General features: G+C 39.3%; 1 protein-coding gene across 5 annotated transcripts in view; it reads left to right on the top strand.

Annotated features, from left to right (window-relative positions):
- Positions 1–10,519, top strand: part of VEGFC (vascular endothelial growth factor C) — a 137,199-nt gene extending 126,680 nt beyond the window's left edge. For all 5 annotated transcript variants that reach the window (XM_043513474.1, XM_043513473.1, XM_038399622.2 and 2 more), the window contains 3 exons: positions 3,517–3,626; positions 3,924–4,257; positions 10,001–10,519. In XM_043513474.1, the coding sequence (XP_043369409.1) occupies positions 3,517–3,626; positions 3,924–4,257; positions 10,001–10,115 (559 nt within the window). In that variant the 3' untranslated portion in view covers positions 10,116–10,519. The remainder of the gene's footprint in view (positions 1–3,516; positions 3,627–3,923; positions 4,258–10,000) is intronic.
- Positions 10,520–16,842: the final 6,323 nt, after the last annotated feature.

Below are 16,842 nucleotides of genomic sequence, written 5' to 3'. Positions count from 1 at the left end.
GATCAGACAAGTCAACTTTAATAGTTCATCCTTGGCAGTTAGAATGATTTCCCCTTTGACACTATTTCAATCTTGTGGGCTTTCAAGATTAATGGTCACCAGAATGTACCATTTTCCAAAGTCTTTGATGTACATGGGTTTGAGTGCCCACACATCATTTCCTACCTACATTAGGCATCATCCGAGAAGTGAATATCCCCCTCTGGTTTCTTATACGTTTTAAGCATTTCTTTCATAGATTCCAAGGCCAGAAGGGATCACTGTGATCCTCTAGCCATGCCCCCTGTATAATGCAGGCCATGGAACTTCCATAAAATAAGTTCTAAAGCAGATCTCTTAGAAAAAAATCTACTCTATTTTAAAATGGTCAGTGATGGAGAATCCACCATGACCATTGGTAAATTGTTCCAATGGTTAATTACTCTTATTTTAAAAAGTACATCTTATTTCCAGTCAATTTGTTTAGCTTCAACTTCCAGCCTTTGGATCTTTCTCTGCTAGACTGATCAGCCCATTATCAAATAGTTGTTCTGCATGTAGATATTTCTAGATTGTAATCAAGTCATCTTTTAACCTACTCTTTGAAGCAAAATAGAGTAAGCTCTTTGAGTCTATCACTATAGGGCATTGTAACAGGGTTCTATCTGGGTCTAGGGATCTGCTCTCATCTGGTCTAGCGTCCCCCTTTATCACTCGCTTACCCCACAGTTCCTCTCACTCCCAGGACTTAGGGTGCTCTCTCTTCCTGACTCAGCCCTAACACCAGGTCATTGTATAGTTTTCCCCTTCTGAGGTAACAAATTCCCACTGGACAAGCTGTCCCTGGCTGTCTTCTCTTCCAATTCACCAGATCCTGTGCCACTTTCCCAGTGACTGGCCAAGGAACCAAGGCCCTCCTTCTACACTGAATTCCAGCCCAGAGGCCCCGTAACAAGCAGCCATGGTCTGCACAGTCCCACTCTTCTCTGCTGTTTCCCTGAGCTTCTTCCTACCTCATCACTCAGGTCTTCATCTCCCAACATCTCTGGCTTGATCCTTCTTTTGGGACTAGGATCCCAGGGCTTATTCTCCATGGTGGGCTTCCTCTTCACCACCTCTCTGTTCCAGAGTCTCTTCCTGCACCCCCATCCTGTTCTCAACTTCAAAGCTTTATACTAACCAGCCTGCTCCTGCCCAGCTGAACTTCATGGTCAGTTAAGTGCAGCCTCTCATGGGGCTAATTGGCCCTTTTTACCTACTCAGGCCTTGTGTTGGGTAAACACCCCATCACAGGCATTTTTTTCTAATCCTTTAACCATTCTCCTGGCTCTTCTCTAAACCTTCTCCAATTTATCAACATCCTTCTTGAATTATGGGCATCAGAATTGGACACAGCGTCCCAGCAGCGGTCACGCTAAATACAGAGGTAAAAAACTCTCTGCTCCTACTCAAGAGTCCTCTATTTATGCATCCCAAGCCTGCATTAAGCTCCCAGTGTGATACTGTGGCCAGTAAGAGTTATGTTCAGCTGTTTATCCACCCCCTACCCCTCCAAAAAAATATCTTTTTCAGAGTCATTATTTCCCAGAAAGCTTATGCTCAAATAAATTTGTTAGTCTCTAAGGTACCACAAGTACTCCTTTTCTTTCTTCCCAGGATAGAGTGCCCCATCCTGTAAGTATAGCCTATATTCTTTGTTCCTAAATGTGTACATTTACATTTAGTCATAAAAAAAAACACATTATTTGCTTGTAACCAGTTTACCAAGTGATCCTGATCACACTGAAACAGGGACCTGTCCTCTTCATTATTTACCACTTCCTCAATTTTTGAGTCATCAGCAATCTTTATCAGTGATGGTTTGTTTGTTTTCTTACAGGTCACTGATAAAAATGTTGAACAGTACAGTGTTCAAGAACTGTTTCCTGCAAGACCCCTCTGGAAACACACCCGCTTAATGACTATTCCCCCTTTACAGTTACATTTTGAAACCTATCAGCACACACATTGAATGGATTAAAAACTGACATTTATATCATTCTATTCTTTTAATCAAAATGTCATGCAGTAACAAGTCAAATGCCTTACAGAAGTCTAAGTATCTTACATCAACACTATAACCTTTATTCATCAGACATGTAATTTCAAAAAAATCAAGTTAGTTTGATTTTCATTAATTACATTACCCTTTAAATATATTAGAATATGACCATTTGTGTATATAATCCACAATTTGGATTCTCTGACAATAACATGTTCAAATCTTTTTTGGCAGTAGATCAGATACTTTTGCTTTTGTTTTGCCATAAGATCAGAATAGTCTTCTATGCAGAGAGACCAACTCTTTCTAAGAAGTGGTTGGAATTTTTTTTCCCGTATATCTATGGCTTCCCTACAGAAGTGGACTTTATGCTGAGTAATAGTAGAAGTGCTGCCTTATCTTATAGCTTGTAAGTGCTCCACTGTCATTTTTGCCTCCTTAAAAAGCAGTGCTATTCTGATCATATCAGCTGTTAGCAAATGCTGAATGAGCTTTGTTTTATCTTTAGTGGTCTAATGACAAGTACTGAATGTGAAATATTCCAATTCAGTTTTGCAGCCAGTTGTTTAGGAAACCAAGAAAATGTTTTTCATTCTCAAATATTTTAAAATATTCTCTTTTACATTTTGAAGAGGCCCAGTTCCCAATTTGAATCATTTTCTGACTTACATCTCTAGTTTCTTTTCTTTAGAAAACTAGACTTAACAAAAATATCACAAATAGGCTTGTATTTTCAGTTCAGAGTTGGATTTCAATTCAAGGAAGTTTTCCAAAATGGAAAAACATTTCCAAATTCAATTAGGATTAAGTGAATTCTGAACATGTTAAAAAGACAGAGCTGGACTGGACTTGCTGAAAACTTTTCATCAGTCATTCCAGTGCTAATTATTTGCACCTTTTTCTCTTAATACCTATAATGCTTTAAATGAGTCAAACTGTACTTGTCCTTGAACCTGTCTTCCTAATTGGCGGCCCTTTAATGAAGCAGAGTATCATGACATTTTTATTATGTGTAGTGCACTAAATCATAACACGTGTAGTAGTATATACATGCTTAGATGAAATAGTATCACAAAACCCAGTTTTAAGAAAAGGAGTACTTGTGGCACCTTAGAGACTAACAAATTTATTAGAGCATAAGCTTCCGTGAGCTACAGCTCACTTCATCGGATGCATCGGATGAAGTGAGCTGTAGCTCACGAAAGCTTATGCTCTAATAAATTTGTTAGTCTCTAAGGTGCCACAAGTACTCCTTTTCTTTTTGCGAATACAGACTAACACGGCTGCTACTCTAAAACCCAGTATGTTTTATCATCCGTTTTTCAGATACAGAAAAGAAAATAATCTATACAGTGCAATATGCTGATGACAATGTAAATAAAATCAAAGCTTTCAACGGTTACCTTTCTAACAGGAGAATGCCCGTTATCAATACATAAAGTTACTTATCTTTTGTAGTTTTACGGCAATAAGCAAACAGTGTATTTCATCCATAGGTGTCATGTGGCAAACAAAACTTGTCCAAAGAATCTTATCTGGAATAATCAGATTTGCAGATGTCTGGTGCAGCATGACTTCAGTTTCTCTTCCCATCATGGAGATACTGGTAAGCAGTTGTGTTATAGGATTAAATGTAGTTGTTCTGTGCTGATTTACAGAAAAGGAAAACAATACGCCATGCAAATTAAACAGTTTGAATCTTTTTAATTCTTGTAATTTGTTGTTTACAGAATGGCATTTTAGATAAGTAAAATGCATCCTCAGGGTGGGATTATATTTTCACCATTTTAAAATTGGATTGATCATAATTCCTTAATAAAAAAAATGTGAAATACACAGATGGGTTCTCCATTTTTAGTAATGTGTGCATTCAGATTTTTTTTAATGTTTGCTGTATTCCTAGACACTGCTGACGAATTCCATGATATCTGTGGACCTAACAAAGAGCTTGACGAAGAAACCTGTCAATGTGTCTGCAAAGGGGGTGTACGGCCTTCAAGCTGTGAACCCCAAAAAGAATTAGATAGAACATCGTGCCAGTGTACATGTAAAAACAAATTTTTGCCTAGTTCTTGTGGTCCCAACAAAGAATTTGATGAAGATAAGTGCCAGTGTGTATGTAAAAGAACCTGCCCTAAACATCAGCCACTAAATTCTGCAAAATGTATCTGTGAATGTATAGAATCTCCAAATAAATGCTTCTTAAAAGGAAAAAGGTTTCATCACCAGACATGCAGGTGAGTTAAATGACTAAAAGATTCTGTAATCTAATTGTTGGGTTACCTTTGCCATGGAATTACTTTATGACTGAGAGCTTTATGATTTGCCTATCTGTAAAAGGACAGTCTGAGGCTTAATGAATATTTGAGAACCACATTGAGGTTCTTGGATCCTATAGATAGTCACTGTGATTTCAGGTCAAGGGAAAACAACACAAATCAGATGTCAAGAATTAGAACATTCAAAAACCAGTCAGAGAACACTTCAGTCTCTTTGGTCACTTGATTACAGACCTAAAAGTGGCAATTCTTCAACAGAAAAACTTCAAAAACAGACTCCAATGAGAGACTGCTGAATTGGAATTAATTTGCAAAGTGGATACAATTAATTTAGGTTTGAATAAAGACTGGGAGGGGATGTGTCATTACACAAAGTAAAACTATTTCCCCTCCTACTGTTCTTATAAAGTGCTGGAAATGGCCTACCATGATTATCACTACAAAAGGTTCTCTTCCCCCTCCTCCCACCCTCCCCGGCTCTCCTGCTGGTAATAGCTCACCTTTCCTGATCGCTCTTGTTACAGTCTATATGATAACAGCCATTGTTTCATGTTCTCTATGTATATAAAATCTCCCCACTATATTTTCCACTGTATGCATCTGATGAAGTGAGCTGTAGCTCACAAAAGTTTATTCTCTAATACATTTGTTAGTCTCTAAGGTGCCACAAGTACTCCTTTTCTTTTTACGGATACAGACTAACATGGCTGCTACTCTGAAACCTAACATGAATTTACACTCTTAGTAGGTCTTTTGGCTGAGACAGTGTAAAACCAAATTCTAGACTATTTGTGGTCCTTAAAAATCCCAATGTACTTTTCACTAGCCAATATCCAACCTAACTGCCCAAATTATCCTTTAAAATGGGATTCTGGTCAGAAAGTAGACTAAGTTTAATAATGTTCATATTGCATACAAGATGTTTCTCATAGCTAGCAGTGTAATCAAAGCCACTCAATTTGGAAATATTTCACAATTCTGAAAATCAATTTTTCTTCTGCTTCCTACATCATCACTATCAATTAAAATGCAGTAATCAGTCACGTAATTTTCTTGAGGTAATTATTATACGTATATATAAAGCACCTGTCACTATCATATCTTGTTTGGCTGCTTTGCTGAAACACTATTAATTCTGCAGTGTTGAAAACAGTGAAGTCTTCTTTTTTAAGTAAAGCTAAGCAGACAATACTGCTTGGAGAAACAAGATCACTGAGTTCATTGATAGTGGTAATAATAGTAAATATTCATAGTATGAGATACATATTTGTTCAATTACCTAAAACCATTGACATGGTTACAAAATTAACATTTTAATTTATTTATAAATATTCTGGCAGCACCTAAAGGACCCCAAACTGTACTGATGGACATAAAATAGAATATGGATCCTGCCCTAAAGATTTTAATATCTAAAATGACAAGACACACAATCAAATATATACAGACTATATCAAAATACAGCTCACATAGTACATCTCTACTCCCTCCATTGCATGTTCAGCAACAACTCCTGGCCACTCCTCGTCCCTGACTTAATAGGAAATAAGGGCAATTACCACCAGGCATTTGGCACTTTGAAGGCTGGGGGCTACAAAGAGGTTATCAGTGTCTAGTTTAAATTCCTTCTGGGGTGCAGTGCAAATTACACTGAGTTTTGGTCCATGCTCCACAGAAAAAGTTCACTGGTAAGAGACACATTTAGTGATCTCCAATGTGCCTCTTTAGTGGTGTTATGCACCAGAAAACAACATTAAAAGAATATTAAGGTTGCAAAGTCAAGCACTCAAAAGTTAGGAAATGCCAGAATTAAGTTTGCCTGTGTAACACCCTTGTGCATGTGCATTATGATACAGTCTTTAATTGTAGAGTCATATACTGTATTTTCTAGAGGACTCCTGCCTTCTTCAGTGCACAGGCTCAATGGGGCTCAATTAATGAGAAGCTATTCAATATTTTGTTTTCTCCTCATTGTTCAGTGTTTGGTCCAGTGCCTTATTTACTGCACACCATTCAAACCCTGCTCTGAAAACAGTTGTTTCACTTCCTCATGTGCTTTTCTATGGTGTTCTTCACTATAGTATCCTACTCCTTCACAAACAATTTATCTTCACAACAACATTTTTGAAAGGAGAGGAGGGGGAGGTGATATCCCCACACTGTCAGAGTCCCAATTACCAGTCCCTCTCCCTCCACATCTGCAGTCTTATGCGTCTTGCCCAGCCAGTCCCAGTTCCTCACTCCTGGCTCCTCACCTGACACTTCTTTCCCCACCTCCCCTCCCTGGTCCAGTCTCTTTGTCCAATCAGTCCCAGTTCTCCCCGCTACACCTCACCACTCCTTGTCACATCTGTCTTCCTACCCCTCACCTAATTTCAGTGTCCCCCTTCCCAGCTCCCAGTGTCCCCACAAGCTCCCAGTTCCTATTCTGCCTCTTTGCCCAGTGAGTCCTATTTGCAGCCTCAACTCCCAGCTCTAGTATCCTTGCCAACTCAGTCCCAGCTTGCCTCCCCCACTCCAGTCACAGTCTCAATGGATTCCTTGGCCCAGTTTACTCCTTTCCCTTCCCCCTGCTTCAGCTTTAGGACCCCTCTGCCCTTTAACCAGACTGCCTCCTCCTCCTCCATGCTGCCTGGGTACAGGAGAGTTGCGCTTCCTCCTCTTAATTCCACACCCTAGGCCCAAGCCCAGAGCGCAGAGAAGCTGGAAGCAGCATTTACAGGGAAAGTCTGGTTTTGCCCTTCTAAAATGTAGGCTGGAGCTGGCCTGGTCACTGTGGGGATGGCAGCACATTGGTAAGCACTAAGAGTTGTAAAAGGACTAAACATGCTCCATGAGGACAGAATCTTCTGAGATTTTAGTTGTTCTGTTCTGGCAAGACTCTACTGAGCATGTGCTTGCTATGATTTTTCTAAGGCTTGTAATTGGGGATGATATGGGCCAAATTTAATGGGGATGGCAAAAAGCACATCCTTGAGACAAGGTGATTCCCCCAGCAAATTGCTAGGACCTGCTCCAAAGCATGGGGACACCTAGAGCTGCCTGAAGGAAAGGTCCCCTGAAATTTTTGTTAACATGGGGAAAAGGTGTTTGCCCCTAGCATCATTCTCAAAAATGGCTGAAGCATTTTGGATGAATTTTTCTGAAAAAAAGAGTCAGGCTGAGGCAGACACTTGATACATAAAATTTCAGTCCAGATGGTTAAAGTTTGCCAGAGTTATAAGCAACTGAAAGCACTGTCTTATAATGAAAAGTATTGTGCAACCTTAACAATAGGTAACAGTATCAACCCCATCTATAACTAACTATTCTTCCCTCACACTTACCTGTGCAAACTATCTGCATAGCTAGGTTGCCGTTGTTATGCCAGCAACTACATAGCATAGACACTGCCTACAATGATGGAAGGGGTTTTTCCATGGGTGTAAGACCACCACATCCCCAACCAACAGCAGCTACACTGATGGAAGCATCCTTCCATCAACACGGGAGGTTAGGTCACTAGCTATATTGGTCAGAGTTGTGGATTTTTCACACCCCTGACTGACATAGCTGTGTAGATCAGGCCTAATGCCAGATTGAGGGCAGGGGGATCTGTGGGCCACATGAAAGCATACAGACAGCAATATCCAGCCTGTGTGACAGTCCTTATCTACTATTTTTTTTGTTTGTTATCCAACTGCTTTGCTAGGGTTAGGCATCCTGGGAAATACACTATCCAAATAGCTAAGGTTTTTGTCTTTGCCTTAAAGATCAGTGCCTCAGATGGTATGACCTTCTAGGGGGAATTTAGACAAACGCATTGAAATCTTTAAACGAAAGGCACTATAGAAGCACAAAACATCATTGTAACATGCAGCTCAGAAACAAATTCTACATCCCCTCCACCCCCATTTTTGTATCCACAGAAGATTAATTTTCCCAGTCCAAACTTACTCCTGGTTTGTTTGTTTTTTTGTTTTTGTTTTTGCTGGCACAGATCATGTTACACCCTTCAGTGATGGCATATAGGAGGATAGGTGCATTTCTATCAAATACCCACATTATTTTGGTTTGGGGTGACCTCTGCCTCTTTCTTGCTTCAGCATCCTCAACACCTTTCCAACACTAGCACCCCCACCCCAAACTGCAGGTGTTATATATTTTACAAAATGTTTAGCATTAGGCAAAAGGATCAACTTGGTCTTTAAGAGAAATTCCATTAAAGTTGTTAAATTTATCCGAGATAGTACAAACTCTAAAGCTAAGTGACATGATAGAACATGAATCTCGGAATTACATAAAACATGCTAATGAATCAGACCACTGTGACAAATTACACTGAAAGCTCTGAACAAGATATGGCTAGTCAATAACTACCGTTACTGCGGTGTCTTCCTCATTCTTTACTGATTTCTTCATATTCATGTTCATTGGTTTAATTAATTGGCTTGCATTAATGTAACTGTAATCCAAGATCTCATTTTATAAACACATCACTGTAAAGTGGCAAAAATAAGCATGCAATGTGCTAAACCATCTGCAATGATAATTAAAGTATGCATAGTCTAAAAACAGAAAAAATTGCCTGGGGAAGAGAATATTAAAAGTACCTCAATACTATATTGTGTAGTATCTGTAAACAGAAATATATAGCAAGAATTATTACAATAGAACATCATTATACCAGTACGTTTCATAAAACAGAGACACATTATTTAAAGACAAGTTTAAAATATAACTGTTGAAACTTGAAACATATACTTTTCTCTCTTGAGTCGCTGCCAATGTCTGAAAAAGCCACAGACTAGTACTTTGTCTCCATTACACACCAGAGGTTATTTGGCATTGTTATTGTAAGGTTATTTTAGGTCAAGCTGTTAAAAAAAAAATGAGGTGGAGGAGAGAAGCCAAGGAATTAGCTTTGTACAACTCTTTGTACAAGCAAATATCCACTAATGAGGAACATCTTGTTTATAGATGTAATCTGTTGTTTAATGATCTATTTGCATTAAAGTTATTTCAGTTAATAATATTGTTATTGTTACCCTTTCTTCTCCTTTAAAATTTACCATATACATATGGGCCTGGATCCTACAATAAAAATCACATGGTACAATTCAGCAAACAGACCCCCACTGAACTTACTGGGGATCTGTGGAAGTATACGGGTTTTCCTTGTGCTGTTCTCAGTGCAGGATCAGGGTCATAGTATAGAAAATCCATCTTTTTCTACTACGCAAATGGCTGGTAAATATACAGAAAAAAGTATAGCATTCTGGCCTGTAACATCAACTCGTTAGGGAATGATGGCTCAAGCTAGGAGACACTCAGTAGTGGCATGTTAAACAGGGTTGCCTACTAGAAAATCATGTTGGAAGTATTTGCCAGAATAATATACCAATGTATACTCTAGCTTAGAACGTAATTAGAGCTGGGTAAATATTTCAAAAGAGTATTAATGAATATTATTCACAGAGTCACCTCAGCAGTATTCGTAATCCCATTTATTTGATTTTTCATTGCAAGTAAGTTCACAGCAATGGAAGATGAACATGCACATATGTAATACTCAGGCCCATCTCCAATAAAATATATCTTTATAGGATTTAAGTGTTCTCTGGCATAAGTGCAGCGTAAGTATACATAGTCAGATGTATATTTCTCTTTGATTTATGTGCCTTCCCCCTTTTACCAACAGCTTTTTTTTTCCTTCCTCCAGTTGCTACAGACCGCCATGTACAGTTAGAACGAAACGCTGTGAGCCTGGATTTTATTATAGTGAAGAAGTGTGCCGCTGTGTACCCACATATTGGAAAAGACCGCTTATTAATTAGTGAAGAAAGCACTCCTTGCCATTTTGGTGTACATTTTTCCATTAAAAAAAACAACTGTGTTAACATTGGAATTAACTGTGCACCAGAGATCCTGGGGAGTCACAGAGACAGACACATTGTGCTTTTTTCCCCCCAAGAAATATGGAAAGCACATGTAGACAATAATGGGGCTCATGTTGTATAAAGAACTCACTAAGGACTTGTTTTTCTGCCAATGACCAAACAGTCTTGGTTTTCCTCCTTGTGATTTTTTTTAAAAAAAGAGATAATGACTATATAATTTATTACCACTAAAACATTGTGCAGCATTCCTGTTTATAGCAGTAACAATTGTTAAAGCTCACTGTGATCAATATTTTTATATCATGCAAAATACGTTTAAATAAAATGAAAATTGTATTATATACTGGTGAGAATGTTCAATTGATTATTTTATGATCCATTCTGTACAAACCAGCCACAGCTCAACAACATGAATGGTGGTTCTTAAAACAGTTTCTGGAAATCCAGAGCTAGAATTCCTATCCAATAAAAATAAGTGATTTTATGAAAGTAAGTGTAAGTGAGACCGCAGTGAACTTTTTGTCTCTGGTTAAAATATCTAGGCTGAGCTATTAAAAAAAGTTATATTTACAACATCTATGTCCAATAATATTTTACTATTTAGACAAACTAGCTAAGCATGGGAGATATTTCATAAAAAGTATTATGAGTTCTCTCTACTGCACAGGAACAAAGCTTGTTCAAAGGAGAGCAGCAGCTATTAATAGTTGCATACATTCATGCCGATATATATTCAAAATATATTATATATGGTAAGTGTTCGTGCCGGTATAATAAATAATTAAAATCTAATTAAACATATTTACATATGGAAATATCAATTATGCTATTTTATTTAGTTTTAAAGATTGTGCCCTAAAATTCAAAACAAAATAGTTTTAAATTATTTGATGTTTTACTATTTCATATTGTAAGTCAAATTATTGTGATCTAAAGTCTCTTGTATGCCAGAGTCTTTTAAGAGAAAATAATGTATTTTTCTTTCCACCTGGCACCAGAAAAGACTTCCAACAAGCCAGTTTGGATTTACAAGATAATCTCTGTACAAACAATTGTTACAGAGTATTTTTACATGGAGAGTCTCCAGTCTAACATCTACAAACTCTAGAAAAAGAGGTAAGCTTTTAACTTGGATAGAATAAAAATATGAATGAGACTGTCTAATAATAATCAAGGAATCATTTCATTTCTACTTCCAGTTGTGCATGCACTCAACATGTCTGAGATAGGGAAGTTTTCATAGTAGCATCTGCTGGCTTGCATATGAGGCCCTACCCTACCTCATGCTCCCTAGTGAGGGTATAAAGGGTACTCGTGCTCAACAGCCACTCCAGTTCCTTCTCTACCACTTAACCTTGAAAAAGGGTCTCTGAACAGAGGGGAAATAGGGCAAGTATATACATATGAATATACATATGGACAACTCAAGTTACTCTACAAGGTAAGTAACTTCTTTCTTCAGGTGTTTGTTCCTATGCAAATTCCATTTCTGGTGACTTCTAAGCAATAATTTCAGTCAGGATTGGGTGCTTGGACTACCCACAGCAGCATCTGAAGCAGATGCTTGTACTGATGTGTAGTGCTGAGTGAAGGTATTTATAGAACCTTATGTTGCATCTTTGCAGATAGCCAGGATGGAGAAATTATTGAGCACAGCCATAGATGCTCTCTTTGGACTCCTTTTGAATGTGTCCCCACAGGAACTGACACCTTATTTGGTTATGCATCCTGAGGTCCATTTGGACAGTCTTTGGGTAGAAACAGCATTACCTTTCATTAAAGTGAACAGTTTGGGAGACCGTCTGAACAGTTTAGCCTTGTCTAGATAGAAAGTCAGTGCTCTTCATACATCTAACAAGTACAGCTTAAATTCTTGTTTGCTGTTATGTGATTTTTTGGATAAAACGCAGGAAAATGAATGACCCGATTCAAATAGAACCCAAAGACAACCTTCAGAATGAACTTAGGGTTGAGCCTCAAGGACACGTTATCATGATGAAAGAGTATATGGTGGATCTACCATGAGACCTCCCAACACTCTCATTCTTTTGGCCAGAAGTATAGCTACCAAGAATGTGACTTTCATTCACAGGTGGGATAAGGAACAATAGGCTAGAGGCTCAAAAGGGGGATTCATTAAAGGTTGACAGCACTAAGTTGAGATCCCATGATGTTGTTAAATGAGATACTAATGGAAAATATACAGATAAGGCCCTATAAAAATTGTGCTGAGACCAGGTGTATAAATATGGTAGTGTTGTCTACTGGCAGATGGATGACATTGATGGCCACAAGACAAACGTGGATGGAACTGGGGGATAGACCAGAAGTCTTCAGCAATAAGATGCACTCTAATATGACACTGATTCCTGCTTGCATCAATTCCGGCTGGCAGATGTTGTTTGCATCATATGACATAGCACTTTCACTTGGCACTCTAGCATTTTCTAGTCATGTCCTTCCTGATCTACGTTAGGATGGACTGTACTCCATGTGATTATGCTCCTTCTAGCTCTCACATTATCCAAACACCAGACAGGTGTTTGGGATGGTGAGTCATGCCTCTGTCCTTAGTCAACAGATCAATGGACAGGGCGAGCAGATAGATTGCTGATATAACAGAGAGAACAGGAATTATCTGGATCACGTTGATACTACTAAGATAACTCTCGCCTCATTCTGTTTAATTTTGTTCAGAACTATGAGCAGCAGGGGGATTGGAAGAAACCTACATAAGGTGTTGACACCATGAAATCAGGAATGTCTCCTAACAAATTCAGGCAGAAGAAGAAAACAAGCACAGCCATACTGGATCAGATTAATGGTCCATCTAGCCCAGTATCCTGTCTTCCAACAGTGGCCAATGCCAAGTGCTTCAGGGGGAATGAACAAAACAGGCAATCATCAAGTGATCCATCCCATGTTGGCCACTCCCAGCTTCTGGCAGTAGAGGCTAGGGATCCGGAGCATGGGGTTATATCCCTGACCATTTTGGCTAGTAGCCATTGATGCACCTATCCTCCATGAACTTATCCAATTCTTTTTTGAAACCTGTAATAGTTTTGGTCTTCCAAAAGTTTTGGAACTGGCACTGAGTTCCACAGGTTGACTGTGCACTGTGTGAATTCCTTTCGTTTGTTTTAAACCTCCTGCCTATTAATTTCGTTGGGTGAACCCTGGTTCTTGTGTTATATGAAGGAGTAAATAACATTTCCTTATTCAATTTCTCCCATGCCATTCATGATTTTATAGCCCTCTATCATATCCCCTTTAGTCATCTCTTTTCCAAGGTGAACAGTCCCAGTCTTTTTAAAATCTCTCCTCATACGGAAGCCATTCTAAATCCTTAATTTGTGTTGCCCTTTTGTGTCTTTTCTGAGATGGGACAATGAGAACTACATGCAGTATTCAAGATGTGGGCATTATGATATTTTCTGTCATATTCGCTATCCCTTTCCCAATGATTCCTAACATTTTTAGCTTTTTTTGACTGCTGCTGCACACTGAGCAGATGGTTTTTAGAGAACTATCCACAATGATTCCAAGATTGTTCTTGAATGGTAACAGCTAATTTAGATCCTATCATTTTGTATGTATAGTTGGGATTGTTTTCCAAGGGGCATTATTTTGCATTTATCAACATTGAATCATGAAGTGAGCTGTAGCTCACGAAAGCTTATGCTCAAATACATTTGTTAGTCTCTAAGGTGCCACAAGTACTCCTTTTCTTTTTGCGGATACAGACTAACACGGCTGCTACTCTGAAATCTGCCATTTTATTACCAGTCATCCAGTTTTGTGAGATCCCTTTGTAATGCTTCACAGTCTGTTTTGGATTTCACTATCTTGAGTAATTTTGTGTTGTCGGCAAATATTGCCACCTCTCTGTCGATCCCTTGACCGTTCCTGGACCCTATCTTTGGCATCTATTGTTTGGGCTCAATGCTATGACCAGAAGACTCCCACTGATTGAATTTGAGTTGAGTCATGTTGTCCTGTAGCTCCCACTTACGATCCTTGTAAAAATGTCTGCAGCACAGCTGATGTCTATGAATGGGGTTACGCAAGTACCTGACATCATGTGACTCAGTACAGCAAGGTAAACCCATGCTAATGTTTGAGGGGTTAGCTGAAGTTGACTGATTAATTGTAAAATGTCTCAGTCTCTCTACAGGTAAGAGAGGGTTACTCACCATGTGCAGTAACTGAGGTTCTTCAAGATATGTCTCCCTGTGGGTTCCCCACTTCAGGTGCAAGGGCTCCCTGCACTGTTGATAAGAGATTTTTGGTAACAGTGCTTGGTCAGGGCATGTGTGCACAGTAGTCATCTCGCGGTGCTGTTGGCACCTCATCTAGCACACGCACCATCTGAGCCCTTCAGTTCCTTCTCAACTGTCCTTGGCCTGAGATGGAGCTCTGTGGCAGTGCTCACTTTTCTCCTACCTAGAAAAATATTATAATAGAAATAGTTTAGTAAGTTTTCATTCAGTTAGTCTTAGACTCTCTGATCAACGTCTCAAGGACACACCGACACCTGAAATGGAGCATCTCCAGTAACATCACTTGAAGTAGTATGCCCTTGCAGTTATTGAATCCGGTCTCAATTCAGTGAATTCCATCTTCTGTGTCAGGGCTAAAATGGACTTTTGCTGTGTTTAATCTGAGGCTGAGAGGTTGAAAAAGATACCTCACCATGTGTGTGGCCTCTTGTATGCTCTGGTATGATGGACCTTTGATGAGCCAATTGTCCAGGTAAGCAAGACTGCAATGCCCTGAGCTCATAGATGGGCTACCACAACCATTAACACCTTTCTGAATACACTCAGTGCTGTCAATAGTCCGAATCGAAGCATCCTGTATTGATGATGGTCTATGCCTATGACAAACCTCAGGAATCTCCTGTGTGTTGAATGAATGTCTTTATGAAAATAGCATTTTTGAGATCCAGAGTTGTAAACCAGTTGCCTTGATCCCGGGATGGGATTATTGCAGAGTGGGTGACCATCCTGAACTTCAGATTTTGAATGTAGGAGTTTAGTAGCCTTAGGTCCAGGATAAGCCTTTTGTCTTTGGGATGAGAAACTGTCTTGAATAGAAGCCTCTCTAGATGTACTGAGTGGGGACTGGTTCTGTAGCTCCTGGGTCTGAAAGTGATTCCACCTTTTGTATAAGAATCTTCTCTTGAAGATCCCATGCTGGTTTTCCCCATTCTATTTGGCACCGTCTGTGTGTTCAGCTTGGTCAGAGTGCTGGCCTCTTAGCGGTACTGGCTGTACTTGTCATCACCTGGGACACAAGGCCTCCAAAGTTTTGGAGTGAGATGTAGATAGTCCTTTTCTCTTTGAAGACAATGACTTGGAGAGAGATCTATCCTTCTCATTTGGGGGGGCGGGGTGTGAGGGGAATGTCTAGATCCTATGTCTTCACTCTTTCCCAGCTTCTTACTGGAATCTAAGTGCTTGATGTTGAAGGCTCTGGAACTAACTGAAGCTGACCTCAACAGGCCACTCATGGATTCCTAAGGCCAATGTACAGGGGGGATCCCCTGGGTCTGGATCAGTCTTTGCTCTTATGGTTCTATCCACAAGGAACATTTTCAGACAGATCTCCCTCTCCTGTCTGGTCCATCACTGAAAGGAATTGCAAATGTTGCACTTGGAGGTGATGTCAGTCTCTCTGACTTAGTATAAACCAGTGTCGTGCTTGTCATTGAAAGGCAGTGTCCTCAGACAGATCCCACAGTTTTTGAAACCAGGAGTCTTGGTGTAATCCACAGGCTCCTGGTGGCAGGAAGCAGGAGGGAGACAGGGGATATAACCTCCATACCTGAGACCCCTCTACCAAACTAAACTATTTCTAAATACATACTAAATAAATAAATACTAAATACGTACAAGAAGAAAGGAACTATCCAAGAGTACAGCTAGGTGTGGACATGAGCACTCTGTCTCAGGCCAAAGGTGTGAGAAGGAACTGGAGTGACAGTTGGCCAGCAACAGACAGTGCTACCAAAAAACTTCCAGTCTCAGGTTTGTTGACCACATGTGCTACCAGAAGTGGAATACGCATAGGAACAAGCACTCTTTGTTTGAAATGATAATCTATCTTGTAGCAATATTTAAGTTTTGTACTTAAATGGCTCCCATCCATTTCAGGTGGTTTCTTTTCTTGTTTTCTTTTTTTTTTGTTTGTTTGTGTGTTTTATTATGATGATATCCATGTTCCTTAAAAAAATCAATGCATGTTTTTAAAATGTTACTGTACTTTCCTTAGACTGTGGGTTGCTCAGATATCAGAGTTCATAAAACTGAATGAAAGCACCTTGTACTCATTCAATCCACAAGTCAATCTGAAGCTAGTGTAATATGTAGGCAAGAGGTGTGATAGGTTCTTGGAAAAATGATTAGTAGTAGAATTTGTGAGAAGTTCTAGTTTTCCCAAAGTTCTTCCTACGAGGCCAGCTATAATCATCCAAATTGGATAGAAATCAGGCATACAAATACTAAGGAGATGAAGTAACATAATAAAGCATCCGATGAAGTGAGCTGTAGCTCACGAAAGCTTATGCTCTAATAAATTTGTTAGTCTCTAAGGTGCCACAAGTACTCCTTTTCTTTTTGCGAATACAGACTAACACGGCTGCTACTCTGAAACCTGTCATAAT

This window comes from Dermochelys coriacea, chromosome 4 (genome assembly GCF_009764565.3).
Source record: "Dermochelys coriacea isolate rDerCor1 chromosome 4, rDerCor1.pri.v4, whole genome shotgun sequence".
NCBI classification, from domain to species: domain Eukaryota; kingdom Metazoa; phylum Chordata; order Testudines; family Dermochelyidae; genus Dermochelys; species Dermochelys coriacea.
Note: the sequence above shows the minus strand (reverse complement) of the source record. Positions and strands in the feature narration are given on the sequence as shown.